Raw genomic sequence first — 13500 nt, forward strand, 5'->3', positions numbered from 1 at the left:
TTCATTTTGAGAATTGTAGGTTTTGAATACAGAAAATATTTTCCTAATACCTATATTATCACAGTGTTATGGTTCTGACACTGTTTTTTATTAAAACTTGCCACTTATAGGAGTTTAGATGTGAATCACTTTTCAAGCTCCCTAGGTGTTGAAGCTATGTGCCTGATAGATAGGTGTAGACAGTAGGCTTTTGCTTTATTATTTAGTTTATTATTAAGGGCTGGTCTTAGGTGAACTCTTTTTTTTTCCTTTGTTTTTCAAAATTAACAGAAAGATATTACTCCCATAACAAGTTATCTATACATTTAATAAGTTGTTTTTCTTGAATTTGAAATTATGGCTATATTGTGGAAAAACTGGGTAGGATGGTAGACTTGTAGAAATCTACTGTCAACATAAAGTAGTTGGTAGCTTGCATGATTAATTGAGGGCAGAACGTTTGCTTATGTTATATGGAAGTCACTGTTAATTTGAAATGTTCCAAAATCACATTTTGAGTACAGACTTGCTGTGAGTGTTTTCTTGTCATCTCAGAGATTCTTGTGTTTCACGCTTGATGTACTTTTATAAGTTGTTTTATTTTTCCTCCTTTACTGTCATTATAGTAGGGTTTTGGGAAAGAAGAAAGAAAAACCTGTGGTCAGTCAACCATGTTAAACATTTCTTTAGAACTAATTTCATGCAATAATTAAACATTTCCATATAAAGTATCTGAAAATATCTGTTGGAAGAAACTACATTTTTTTAAAAAACTGTACTTATTACAATATGGACCCACCACATTCTTTATTATGAAGAAATTGGTATCATCTCAGAGTAAAAAAGACTGATGTACTTAATAAATGGGAGACATATCAGTGTCGTGGTATGGCTAAAAAGCACAAGCCATTTACAAAGGAGTAGCTGGTATTAAACTAACCTTAAAAGAATAACTGGAATATCTGGAGGGAAAAACCCCTGGTGTTCGATGGCATGGATGAACACTCAAAACATTTAGGAGACCAAGAGCCTAGATCCCAGAGACTGAGAAAACACTGTCTACACTTTAAGAAGAGCCTGATTCAAAGTCAGTTTATCCTTAAAGCAATCACTGACTTCTGAGCAGCACAAAGGTAGGATGAGACACTGAGAAATCAAGCAGAAAGTAGCTGCTAAGTCCAGGCACAGTGACTCATGCCTATAATTCCAGAGCTTTTGGAGGCCAAAGTAGGAGGATCACTTTAGGCCAAGAGTTAAAGACCAGCTTGGGCAATGTAGTGAGACCCTGTCTCTACAAAATTTTTTTAAAAAATTGTTTTGATTAGCCAGATGTGGTGTTACGTGCCTATAGTCCTGGCTACTCATGAGGCTGAGGTGGGAGGATGCTTGAGCTCATGAGCTACAGTGAGCTATGATTGCACCATTGGACTCCAGCCTGGTTGACAGAGTGAGACCTCATCTCTTAAATAAAAAAAAAAGAAAAAAGCAGCTAAGAGCCTTAGAAGCAAAATAGACATTTTGGCAGTCTCACTAGGTCTTAGGGACAAAAATTGGATTTGAGGGACAACCAAGAAGAAAAGGGCTGGGAAATACCCCAAACTTTCAGTTGAGATTCAGTTGACAAATAAAAAATAGGTAGAGAGTTAAACCTATTAACAACTCAAGAGAAAAGTAAGGATGATAACATGACTTAGTGCTTAAAAAAAATGACTTGAATATTAAAGGATTAAGAGGGGGACTTGAGAAACTGATGAAGTACTCAATTTTTTTATTGATACATAATAGTTGTACATATTAATGGGATGCCTGTGGTATTTTGATGCCTGCTTACAATGTGTAATGATCAAATCAGGGTATTTAGGATATCTATTACCTCAGACATTTATCATTTTTTTGTGTTCCTCAAATATTTTAATAAAAATTATCTTTTTTTACATGGTTGACTGATTTTTATTTATATTTATTTATTTTAATTTTAATTTTAAAGATGTGGGATATAGTTCCAGATTAGGTGTACAAATGTTCATTATGCAGGTACCCTTGTTGATGAGGTGTGCCCCTCCCTCCCCTGGAAGTTTCCCTCAACTGCCAATCCCCCCGCCCCCGCGGCAGTTTCCCGCTACTGCCAATCCTTTTCTTATAGTATTATGATAATTGTTCAAGGTCTGCTTATGAGTGAGAACACATGGTACTCTGTTCTTTGTTTCTATGATAGATCGTGGAGTATTTTAGGCTCTAAATTCATCCAAGTTGCTGCGAAGTCCATGTTTGTCCTTTATGGCTGCATAATATTCCATTGTGCCACATTTTTTAATCCAGTGCAGCTTTGATGGGCAGTATGATTGATTCCATGTTTTTGCTATTGTGGATAGAGCTGCAACAAACATGCGTGTGCAGGTATCTTTATGGTAGAATGACTTGAGTTCCTCCAGGTGTATTCCCAACAGGGGGATTGCTAGGTCATATGGAAGGTCAGTTTCTAGTTCTTTCAGATATCATCACACTGTCTTCCAAAGAGGTTGCACTAGTTGCATTCCCACCAGCAGTGTAGAAGCATTCCTTTTTCTCTGCATCCTCGCCATATTTTTATTTTTTTGAGTCAGAGTCTCTGTCGCCCAGGTTGGAGCGGCATGCTCACGACTACTGCAGCCTTGACCTGCTGGGCTCAGATGATCCTTCCACCTGAGTCTTCCAAGTAGCTGGAACTACAGGTACACACACTATACCCTATAAAAATTATCTTTACGATCATGCTGCAAAAGTCAAATGCAATCGTATTCTCTTAAAAATGTTGCTGGGAAAATTATACCTCATTCTTTTTCCTAAGAATGTGGTGCTATGTCCCTGTAGTCCTAGCTATTCAGGAAGATAAGGCAGGAGGTTAAAATTAACATTTTAACCTATATTTTGTTACCTATAAGCTTAAATAAACATATTTCTATAATATTTTTATTTTACATTAAAAAATCCTTTCTCCTCCACTATTTACCAAGAAATTTTGATTTCATTAGTTTTAATTTTTAAAAAGATTTCAATGGCTTTAGAGAACAAATGATTTTTAGTTACATGGATGCATTATATAGTGGTGAAGAAGTTTGGGCTTTGAGTGTACCCACTAGTGCACATTGTATCTGATTGTGATTTTTCATCCCTCCCCTCCACCCTTGTTACTTCAAGTGTCTATTTTCTGGTACCAGTTTTCTCCTGATAATGAGAATTTCTTGTATTTATTCAAAGAAAAACTTTTAAACTATTCTGAAACTTTTCAGAAAAGATCCTCATTGAATTAACTGTGGTTACTTCAGTTGAAATTGAATCAGGGGCCTGTCACTTCTTGATATTCATAGATATGTATCTACATCTATAGTGTATATATATTTCTCTACATATATATATCTCCTATGCTTGGGACAGTGCTTAGCATCTAATAGATGCCCAACAAGTATTTGTTGAATGAGTGAAAACAAAAAAAGAGAAAAATCCCATCCTTGTTTTCAGAGCATGTATAATCTAATAACAGAGGTAGGACCAATATAGAAAAAAGACCAAGAATGCTTATAGATGGATATGAAGAGGTCATTCATTTGAGCTTAGTATTAATATGAAAAAATTGGAATTTAATTCAGGAGGGATTAGGAGTCAAATTTTGGAGAAGAGAATTAATGACATGGGAGAAGAAAAGCAGGCTATTTTTTGGAGGACTACATTGGCTAGAGTAAGAGTATAGGTTTTTGTCATAGGCTACATCATGGCCACATCTTTGACAGTGGATGTGTACAGCAAGGCGCAGAGCTATCTGAAGGTATCTTTGGCTTTTTACATTTTTTGTTTATGTCTTGCAGATACTAAATTCTGATGCTCTTTATAACCAAGGACACATGTTTACTGAAGAGTTAAAATAGATTTTTCTCTATTTTCCTACTTTTCTCTTTGTTCCAAAAAAATTCCCTTAAATTTTTAGACTATAAACATGAAAGAAGAAATAAAATATAATCACATCCAATATTTCATCACACACAATAAATATTTAAACGTTTAAAGTAGGCCAGCAGAATTGTGCATATTCAAATTCCATCAACCAATAACGTATTTTGTCTTCCTCATTTCTGTTCAGGTTCCAAATCACATTTTTGTATAAGATTATTAATATCAAGCACAGAAATTATTATTGAAAAAATAGGGCCAGGCACAGTGGCTCTTGAATGTAATCCCAGGACTTTGGTAAGCAGAGGTGAGAGGCTTGCGTGAGTCCCCAGGGGTTTGAGACCAACCTAGGCAACTTGGCGAGACCTTATTTCTACACTAAAGCAAAAAAACTGTTATGACCACTCACCCCTGGAGTCCTAGCTACTTGGAAGGCTGAGGCAAAAGGATCACCTCAGCCCAGCAGGTCAAGGCTGCAGTGGCCATGATCATGCCACTGCACTCCAGCCCGGGCAACAGAGTGAGACTCTGGCTCAAAAAAAAAAAAGAAAAGAAAAGAAAAAATAATTTGTTATTTTGTACAGAATATCTTGTATAATATTTGAAGCTAAGCACAGTATTCTACTATTTGATTCTCAGAACAGATTCAGTTAATAGTTAATAATATTAGTTCAATGCTAATTAAATATGTATTGAAGAATTCTGTAAGGACATTGAGTGTAGTTTTGCATTGTTGATTTTTTTCCTTAGGAAGTTTTTATTTGTTACAATGTTTTTCAGACTTTGTATACGTGTGTGTGTGTGTGTGTGTGTGTGTGTGTGTGTGTTTGTACACACACATATATTTTAGAGACAGGGTCTCTCTCTGCCACCAAGGCTGAAGTTCAGTAGAGCAATCATAACTCACTGTAACTTTAAACTCCAGGGATAAAGCAATCTTCCTGCCTTAGCCTCTTGAGTACCTAGGACCACAGATGTGAGCCACTGCTAATTTTTTAAATTTTGTGTAGAGACGGGGTCTGGCTATGTTGCCCAGTATGGTCTTTATTTATTTAACAGCCTCAACCTCAAGTGACCTTTCTCCTTAGCCTTCCAAAGCATTGGGATTGCAGATGTGAGCTGCCATGCCCAGTCATATATATATATGTATATATATATATATATATTTTTTAATGCCTTCTTTGTGGGCTGGGCGCAGTGGCTCACTCCTGTCATCCAGCACTTAGGGGGTGCTGAAGCTGGAGGACTACTTGAGCCCAGGACTTTGAGACCAGCCTGAGCAACATAGCAAGACCTATCTCTTCAAAAAACCAAAACATTAGTGGGTTGTAGTAATGTCCACCTGTACTGTAGTCCCAGCAACTCAGGAGGCTGAGGTATAAGGTTCACCTGAGCCCAGGAGATTGAGGCTGTGGTGAGCTGGTGATTGTGCCAAAGCACTCTAGCTATGTCCTACGTGAGAGAGTGAGATCCCAACTCAAAAAAAAAAAATTAAAAATATCTTCTGTGTGACAGTGGAATTAGTCTAACTGCAGTTGATACATTTTGTCAAATGATCAATCTTTTAATTTATACTAAGACTAATATTATCAGTAGAGAAAGCAGTCTACATTTATGCATATGTATTTGATGGTTTTAAAAATTATTTCCCTAGGAAACATAACTTTTGAAACAATGATGGAAATTCTCCGAGATAAACCAAGTGGCATTAATATGGAGGGAGAATTCCTGACCACTGCAAGCATGGTTTCTGTTTTGCCTCAAGACTCCAGCCTTCCTTGCATTCACTTCTTTACAGGGACACCTGATCCTGAGAGGTGACGTCACAAAATGCTATAAACCAGCACATGGTCAGGGTGGCGTAGCATCATTAGTATGTTGATAATTTTGTCAGGCTAACTTTTTGTTGCACAAATAGGACAATAATTTTTAAAATTTATTTTCTGTTCAGGCTTTAGCCTGCAATTTCCATACATGCATAATGGAATATTTTTTTTATGGGAAGGAAGTGTTAATAGTCCTCATATTCAGCTATCCCCATGCCATCACAGGTGCTGATGTTCCCCCCCAAGTCCAAATCCTCAATCTATGAAGTTGAGGGTTGCTCTTACCCTTCAGCTATGGAATTTGAAGTGGGAAACGCAAACAATTACTTTGCTGACAGTGTTTATGTGTCAGATCCTCTGTTAGGTTCATGGGAATACAAGACTAAATAATGTGTGGTTCTTGCCACAGAGGAGATCCCAGGGAAGCCAGGCATGGATATAATAACTATGACAGGAGAGGTTTAATATGTAGCATTAACAGGAACTTCTAAATTAGAGGAATCTTAGAAGACTTAGAATAATGCTGAATATTTTTTGCATATTGACATGGAAATTTAATAAAGACTCTTGCTTCTAGATCTATTTTTAAGCCTTTCATATTTGTGCCACATATTTCACAACTGTTGGATACCAGTTCACCAACATTTGAACTTGAAGATCCAGTCAAAAAGAAGACACACTTTAAGCCTGACAGAAGACACCCTCTGTACCAAAAACATCAACAGGCATTGGAAGTAGGAGATCATAATAAGGTATGATTAGATTATGTTCTCTGTTGTATCATTAAGAATAGTTTAATGTGTGATTCAATCCTCATTTTGAACTTCAGAGTGTCAGCTTTCCTTCTTTCATATAAAAAATAGATTTAGAAATTAGCTGGGTGTAGTGGCACTCACCTGTAGTCCCAGCTACATAGGAGGCTGAGGAAGGAGGATGCCTGAATCCAGGGGGGTTGAGGTTACAGTGAGCCATTATCATAGCACTACACTCCAGCCTGGGTTACAGAGTGAGATCCCTACTTAAAAGAAAAAAAAGTTTAGATGCTCAGACTGTAAGTAGAGCTGTATTTTTTTTTTTTTTGAGTTGGGGTCTCACTCTGTTGCCCAGACTGGAGTGCAGTGGCCACTCCCGGCTACCGCAGTCTCAACCTGCTGAGCTCCAGCGATCCTTCCGCCTCAGCCTTCTGAGTAGCCAGAATTACAGGCGTGCGCTACCACGCCCGGCTGATTTTTTGATTTATTGTAGAGATGAGGTCTCGCTGACCAGGCGGGTCTCGAACCCGCGGGCTCAGGCAATCCACTCACCTCAGCCTCCCAAAGGCGTGGGATTACAGGCTGAGCCACCGAGCCCGGCTTAGAGCTGTATTTTTAAAAAATCTTTGATTAGGAATTACATGTGTTGTGAATCTTTTAGAGAAATTTAGTGTATTAAACATAACAACAATAGCTAATGTTCACTAAGAACTTATTATACACTAAGCACCATAGTACTTTTACATGAATTATTTCATTTAACCTTCACTACCACTTTAAGCTGTGAATTTCCCCTCCCCTGTTTTGCTTATGTTTAAAACATAGAACTTGGCCAAACTACCTACTTGCTATGAATTCTTGACATGCTTCTGCTTTATCTGGGATCCGCTTGTTTTTACTTCTGACCTATGGCCTACATGCTATTTGGTAACCTAGTGGCATGGAGTGAGGAGCAAGCACTGGAGCCAATTTTGTGCACTGATTAGGGCCCAAGCCAGTGGACCAGAGGTGTCACCCACTGCCATGGGCTTGCCTTGTTCTTCGACCAGAACAGTGTTGGGAACAATGACGAGCCCCCTAGTTTTTTCTTGTCTTTGCTTAAGTCCCTTAGAGATAGGTTTTAGGAGCTTCTAGTCTTGAGGGATTTTCCTCTCATGGTCCCTGAGCAGCCTCCACACAGGCCTCATTGTTTACAAGAATTCCTAATAATTGTCAGCTCCCTTTTTCTTAGAATAATGCTCTGGAAGGTGGGTTTTGTAAACTTAGTATTAAATGTTTGTTAAACTAAATTAAATTGCTGATTGACATTTTTTGCAAAGTAATACTATAATAAAAATTTTAAAGGTGTTACTATTTTAGTATTTAGTAGGCATTAAATGTTGATTGACAACATTTAAAGTAGTGGAAAGATGATGGAACTTGAGGGAAGATTGAAAGAGCTGGGTTCTAGACCTGGCTTTGTAAATAAGTACTTTTGTTTTTAGGCGTTTTGATTTTATGTTTCAGAAAGCCTGCCTTACCTCAAAATAAATATTACTTCTTCAAGTATGTATGTGTGTTTTAAAAAAATTTGTTCTTTAATCCATCTGGAATTTACTTTTGTGTATGAAATGAAGTAGGGATTATAATTTTGTTTTCCAAAATGGTAATTAATTATTCTAATAGCATTTCTAGACAGAATTCATTTTTCTCCACTGAAATGAAATGTAGTGTTCCTTCAGAAAAAAATTGCATACTGTAGTCCATGTTAAATAACGTTAAGAATCTTTGTTTTGTGGAGTTCTGTCCCATAATGGTTCAAATTTTGAAAATTATGCTCTTCTAGTTATTATTTTCTTACATACTTTTTCTCTAGATAACTTTCCTATAATTGATTGTGGTGGTTCATAAAATATTTTAATGACTCCTCTCTATAAAAGTCATGCACCCTTTTTTCCCAATTTTCTTTTTTTAAGTTGGAATCTCACTCTGTCACCCAGGCTGGGGTACAGTGGCACGCTCACAGCCACCACAGCCTCAACTTCCTGGACTTAGGTGATCCTTCCACCTCAGCCTTCCAAGTAGCTGGAACTACAGGCGTGCACTACGATGTCTGGAGAATTTTTTGATTTATTGTAGAGATGAGGTCTTGCCAAGTTGCCCGGTCTGGTCTCAATCCCCTAGGCTCAGGCAATCCTCTTACCTCAGCCTCCCAAAGTGCTGGGATTACAGGCTTGAGCCACCGCTCCCGCCTCCCCTTTCTTGAAACAAGGAGGAAATCTTAGATAAAATGTCTTCTTTTAGTTGATTTTTCTCTTGAACATTTCTGTTTTCTTAATCTAATAATACTGGTTTTAAATATAAAAGATCTACATTGATTTTTAAAATGTCGGCCTTAATCTTCAGCAACCTTTCCTATTCACAATTAATATCAGATTTTCAACTCTCCTGTTGTCTTTTTGGTTTCTTTCTTATAGATTAATTCTATATAATTATTGTTCTCTTTTATACTAAAAATAACTAATGTATTAACTCAATCTAGAGTAATGATTTTTCCAAGAATTTCAGTCTTCTTTCTATAACTAAAGAATAGGAGGAGAGCCAAACCAGAAGTGAAAACCAAAATGAACAAACCTTGTCTGTAGGGGTAGGGTGGAATTTGGTTAGATTTACGTGTTTATTTTTATATTTTTAATTGTTTAGGAAAAGGCCAAAACAATGCTGGACAACATGAGGAAGCTGGAGAAAGAACTATTAAAAAAGATGGAATCAATCCTTCAAAACAAGCATCTTGATGTGGATGAAATTGTTAATCTTTTTCCTCAATGTACAAAAGATGAAATTAGAATTTATAAGTCAAATATTAGTTCTTAGTGATCATATAAATGATCAGCGATCTTCCTCAAAGTCAGAGTTGATTGCCTTGATAAATGATATATACCTAATCTGATTATTCTTTGGTAGCACTCAAGCAAGATCATGACTATTGAAACTACATATAGTTTTAACAAAATACTGAGAAAGAAAACAACATTGGAATTGGATACATTTATCATGGAATAACAGGTGTTACTTAAAGTGATGAACTTGCGTTATTTTCTTTAGGTGCAGTAACATTGTCACCATTATTGAGTATTCAATACTCATTAAAAGATGCATGGATTTATGTTTATAACAATTGTGTAGTACCCTCAAATCACTTTCTCAATTACATTAAGAAAGGAAATTTTAACTTAGTAATGGAAAATATCTCAAATGGTGAGTTTCTTGTGCTTCAGGCAAATATTAACTAGCTCTAACAAGAAAATATTCTAGTTTTACACATTGTCTTTGTCATTACAGTATATTAATTGTGCAAGTGCACTTTTATTAAACTCAAACGTGTTCTTTGTCACGATTTGCCTGGCCACTGGGCTGGTAACTAATTATCTAGCATTTTTTGGGCCACTCCCCAAATAGGCTTTTATGTTAATATCTTTTAGAAGAGCTTATCTGCAAGATTAGAGAATAAGAGAACCAAGACCTTGGGAGCTGCTGTTTCTGGGTCTCAAATCTCATCTTTTATTCCTGCTTACTCTGTGAACTTCTGTGAAAACAGAAACAGAAATGAGATAGTGGCAATAAAATAGAATTACTGGTATATTGTGAAAATTATAATGCATTATGTAGTATGAAAATTATAAATGAGTATTTATAGATCAAACATTACCAAGTTTTTAAAAATTGCAAATATAAACAAGAAATTCAACTCAAAATGATACTAAGTATTTTTTGGTTTCTAGAAATGTCCATTTTTGTAATTCAATTACATTATCATATTTATTGGTCACTGTTAGCACAATTAGGATAATAAAGAGGTGGGTCATTATATTTACAGATTGCCCAGGAAATTATGTTTGAAAAGTTCTCTTATAAATCCATAATCTGCCTGACACTGCTCTTGCCTAATCTGGGGCTACCATTACAAAGGAAAAGATGTCTGACTCAAGTGCTCCGTTGTTTGTCTTATGTATGGTTTGGTGATAGGTTGTCCACAAATCATGACAGCCCCAGCCAACCCACACATTCCTCTTTTCTCTCTGTTAATAGCTGAGGGAACTAGGGGCAAGCAGCTCATTGACTTACCCAGGGACACATACGTGAATCTTATTTCTCTTTCTAGGGCAGCATGCTTTCACTTTCTCCTTTGCTGCCACCTAGACCAAACTAGCACCACCTCTCACCTGAACTACTGCAGATAACTGTTCTCCTTACACCCATTTTTGTTCTTGATTTTCGCCCACATGAGGCACTACAGCTGACGTGATCTCGTGAAGATTTTTTTAATCATGAATTCCCCTACCAAAATTGTTTCTTTTAAAAAAATCAACTATTTTTTTAGGGCAGCTTTAAGTTCACAGTAAAATTGAGCAGAGTCCCCATATAGCCAAGGTCTCCATGTACTCACAGGCTCCCCTACTGTCAACATCCCAGCACTAGGTTGTACATTTGTTATAATTAATGAACCTCCATTGACACATTATCACCAAAAGTTCATAGCATACATTAGGATTTATCGGCTGTGGTACAGTCTACGGACTTTGATACACGTATAATGACACGCACCCACCATTATAGTATCATACAGAATAGTTTTGCTGTCCTAAAACTCCTCTGTACTCTGCCCGTCCATCCCTCCTCTCCCTCCTCCCTCAACCCCTGGCAAACACTGATTTTTTTTTTTTTTTTAACTGTCTCCATAGCTTTGCCTTTTCCAGAATGTCATATAGTCGGAATCATGCAGTACATAGACTTTAAGGTTCCTCCATATCATTTCATGACTTGATAGCTTATTTCCTTCAGTGCTAAATAATATTCCATTGTCTGGATGTACCACAACTAAGGGACATTTTGGTTGCTTCCAAGTTCTGAAAATTTCGAATAAATTTGCTATAAATATCCATGCACAGGTTTTTGAGTGAACATATTTTTAACTCACTTTGGGTAAATCCCGAAGAGCACAATTGCTGGATAATATGGTAAGAGTGTGTTTAGTTTTGTAATAAACTGGCAAACTGTCTTCCAGGGTGGCTACCATTTTGTATTCCCACTAGCAATGGATGAGAGTTCCTGTTGCTCCACATCCTCATCAACAACTGTTGTCAGTGTTTTGAATTTGGGCCATTCCAAGAGGTGTAGAGTGGTGTCTCATTTTAATTTGCAATTTCCTGGCAACATATGATGTTGAACATCTTTCCATATACTTACTTGCCATCTGTATATCTTCTTTGGTGAGGTGTCTATTCAGATCTTTTGCCTGTTTTTTAATCAGGTGGTTTATTTTATCATTGAGTTTAAAACTCTTAAGGACTCATTGTCCTTAGTTTAAAGTCCCAATCCTTAACAAATGCCCCAAAGATCCTGCTGATCTTCCCTGCCTATAAGGGGAGACCAAAAAACCCTGGAATTTATTTATAAAATATTGTATATTTATTCTTACACGTTTAAACTTCAGTCACCCTCAAAGTACTCTGCATTTGGTGCAACACACCTATCAAGATGCCTTTTCCACTGCTCAAAACAGTTTTTGAACTTGTCAATTTTGATGCCTTCTAGTGTTTCTGCTATGTTTTGATTTCACCTCTTCCACATCGGCAAAATGTTTCTCTTTGAGGATTTTTTTCACCCAGGGAAACAAAAAAAAGTCACTCAGGGTGAGATTGAATAGGGAGGTGGGGCCTGGGGTTCATGCCGTTTTTGGTGAAAAACTGTTGAACACTCAGTGCGGTGTGGGCAGGTGTGCTCATAAATCACCCATCACGAAATGAGCAAACATGGTGAAAGAATCTAAACAAGAAAAAAAGAAAAAAATTCATGGAAGCCAAATGCAGGCTCTCACAACAACACTAGTTGGTACACTGATGCCGGTGGGTTCCTAGAACACTTAGCTGTACTGCAAGGGGTCCACCCTCCAAAAGATAATTCCAGTTTTTTTGGGTCCTTCCTCACATGTCTTATTACACTTTCACCATTGTTTAGGCTTCAACTGTACTGCTTTTTCACATTCTTGAACATGCCTTCCTCATGGCTGTAGCTGCTGCTTGCCATGTGCTTCCTTTTATATGAGCAGGATTTTATATCCTTTGATCTCCCTTAGAGACCAAACCCCACCAGTCCCTAGCGTGTTAGGAACTGGGCCTCACAGCAGGAGGTGGGTGGGCCAGCAAAGCTTCATCTGTATTTACAGCTGCTCCCCACAGCTCCGATGCCTGAGCTCCATCTCCGCATTAGATGCTCATAGGAGCAAGAACCCTATTTGTGAACGGTTGCACGCGAGGGATCTAGGTCGCTCGCTCCTTATGAGAATCTAGCGCCTGATGATCTGAGGTAGAGCTGAGGCGGAGATGCTAGTGCTGGGAGTGGCTGCAAGTACAGATTAACATTAGCAGTGAGGCTTGACTGCACATTCCCCATCCCCCATGGGTCCATGGAAAAATTCTTCCATGAAACTGGTCCCTGATGCCAAAAAGGTTGGGGACTGCTGCTTTAGGGTTTTGCTGAGACATGACTTCCCCAGGGAAGTTCTCCCCACACACAAGGTCGGGTCTCTGGTACATACTCTTGGAGCCACATGTGATCCTGATTACAAGATAATTATATGTTGAACATCTGTTTTTCACAGTAGAATAGAAGCTGCATGAGGATAAAACTATGTTCCCATTGTTGTGTGCTCTGTGTTCAATATTGTGTTGGGCATATGCTAGATGCTCAATAAATACTTGTTAAATGAACATTCAAGTACTGACAAAGAATTTACACAGTTGTCATCACACAATACACCTGTGTAATAAACCTGTACCTGTACCCCTTGAGTCTAAAATGATAACTTTTCAAAAGAGTTAAGAAAACAATCGACTATGTTGAAGATTCATATAAAAGGGATATGATTTAATCAAGATTGTATCAGATCTTTTTTCTAGCAGAGACTCTACATATTAAAAATGATGAAATGTGTAAAAAGGACTCTAATGTCTTATGAGTCATTCATAAAAAATTGTTTA

General features: G+C 37.4%; 1 protein-coding gene across 1 annotated transcript; it reads left to right on the top strand.

Moving 5' to 3' along the window:
• Positions 1–5414: 5414 nt before the first annotated feature.
• Positions 5415–9564, top strand: LOC103267284 (secernin-3-like). The gene is made up of 3 exons (XM_008064884.2): positions 5415–5720; positions 6307–6481; positions 9164–9564. Exons 1-3 carry the CDS (start codon positions 5518–5520, stop codon positions 9332–9334), a joined length of 549 nt encoding a protein of 182 aa, XP_008063075.1. The 5' UTR covers positions 5415–5517; the 3' UTR covers positions 9335–9564.
• The last annotated feature ends 3936 nt before the right edge of the window (positions 9565–13500 follow it).

The sequence above is a fragment of the Carlito syrichta genome, unplaced genomic scaffold (assembly GCF_000164805.1).
Source record: "Carlito syrichta isolate Samal-C Ts95f unplaced genomic scaffold, Tarsius_syrichta-2.0.1 Scaffold308098, whole genome shotgun sequence".
NCBI lineage: Eukaryota > Metazoa > Chordata > Mammalia > Primates > Tarsiidae > Carlito > Carlito syrichta.

What these genes read in the sequence shown, in the direction of transcription:
- LOC103267284 (XM_008064884.2), top strand. Translation starts at nt 5,518, where the DNA reads ATGCATATGTATTTGATGGTTTTAAAAATTATTTCCCTAGGAAACATA. An exon ending in GGGACACCTGATCCTGAGAG is followed by an intron (nt 5,721 to 6,306) that starts GTGACGTCACAA and finishes TCTTGCTTCTAG; the next exon opens with ATCTATTTTTAAGCCTTTCA. An exon ending in AAGTAGGAGATCATAATAAG is followed by an intron (nt 6,482 to 9,163) that starts GTATGATTAGAT and finishes TTAATTGTTTAG; the next exon opens with GAAAAGGCCAAAACAATGCT.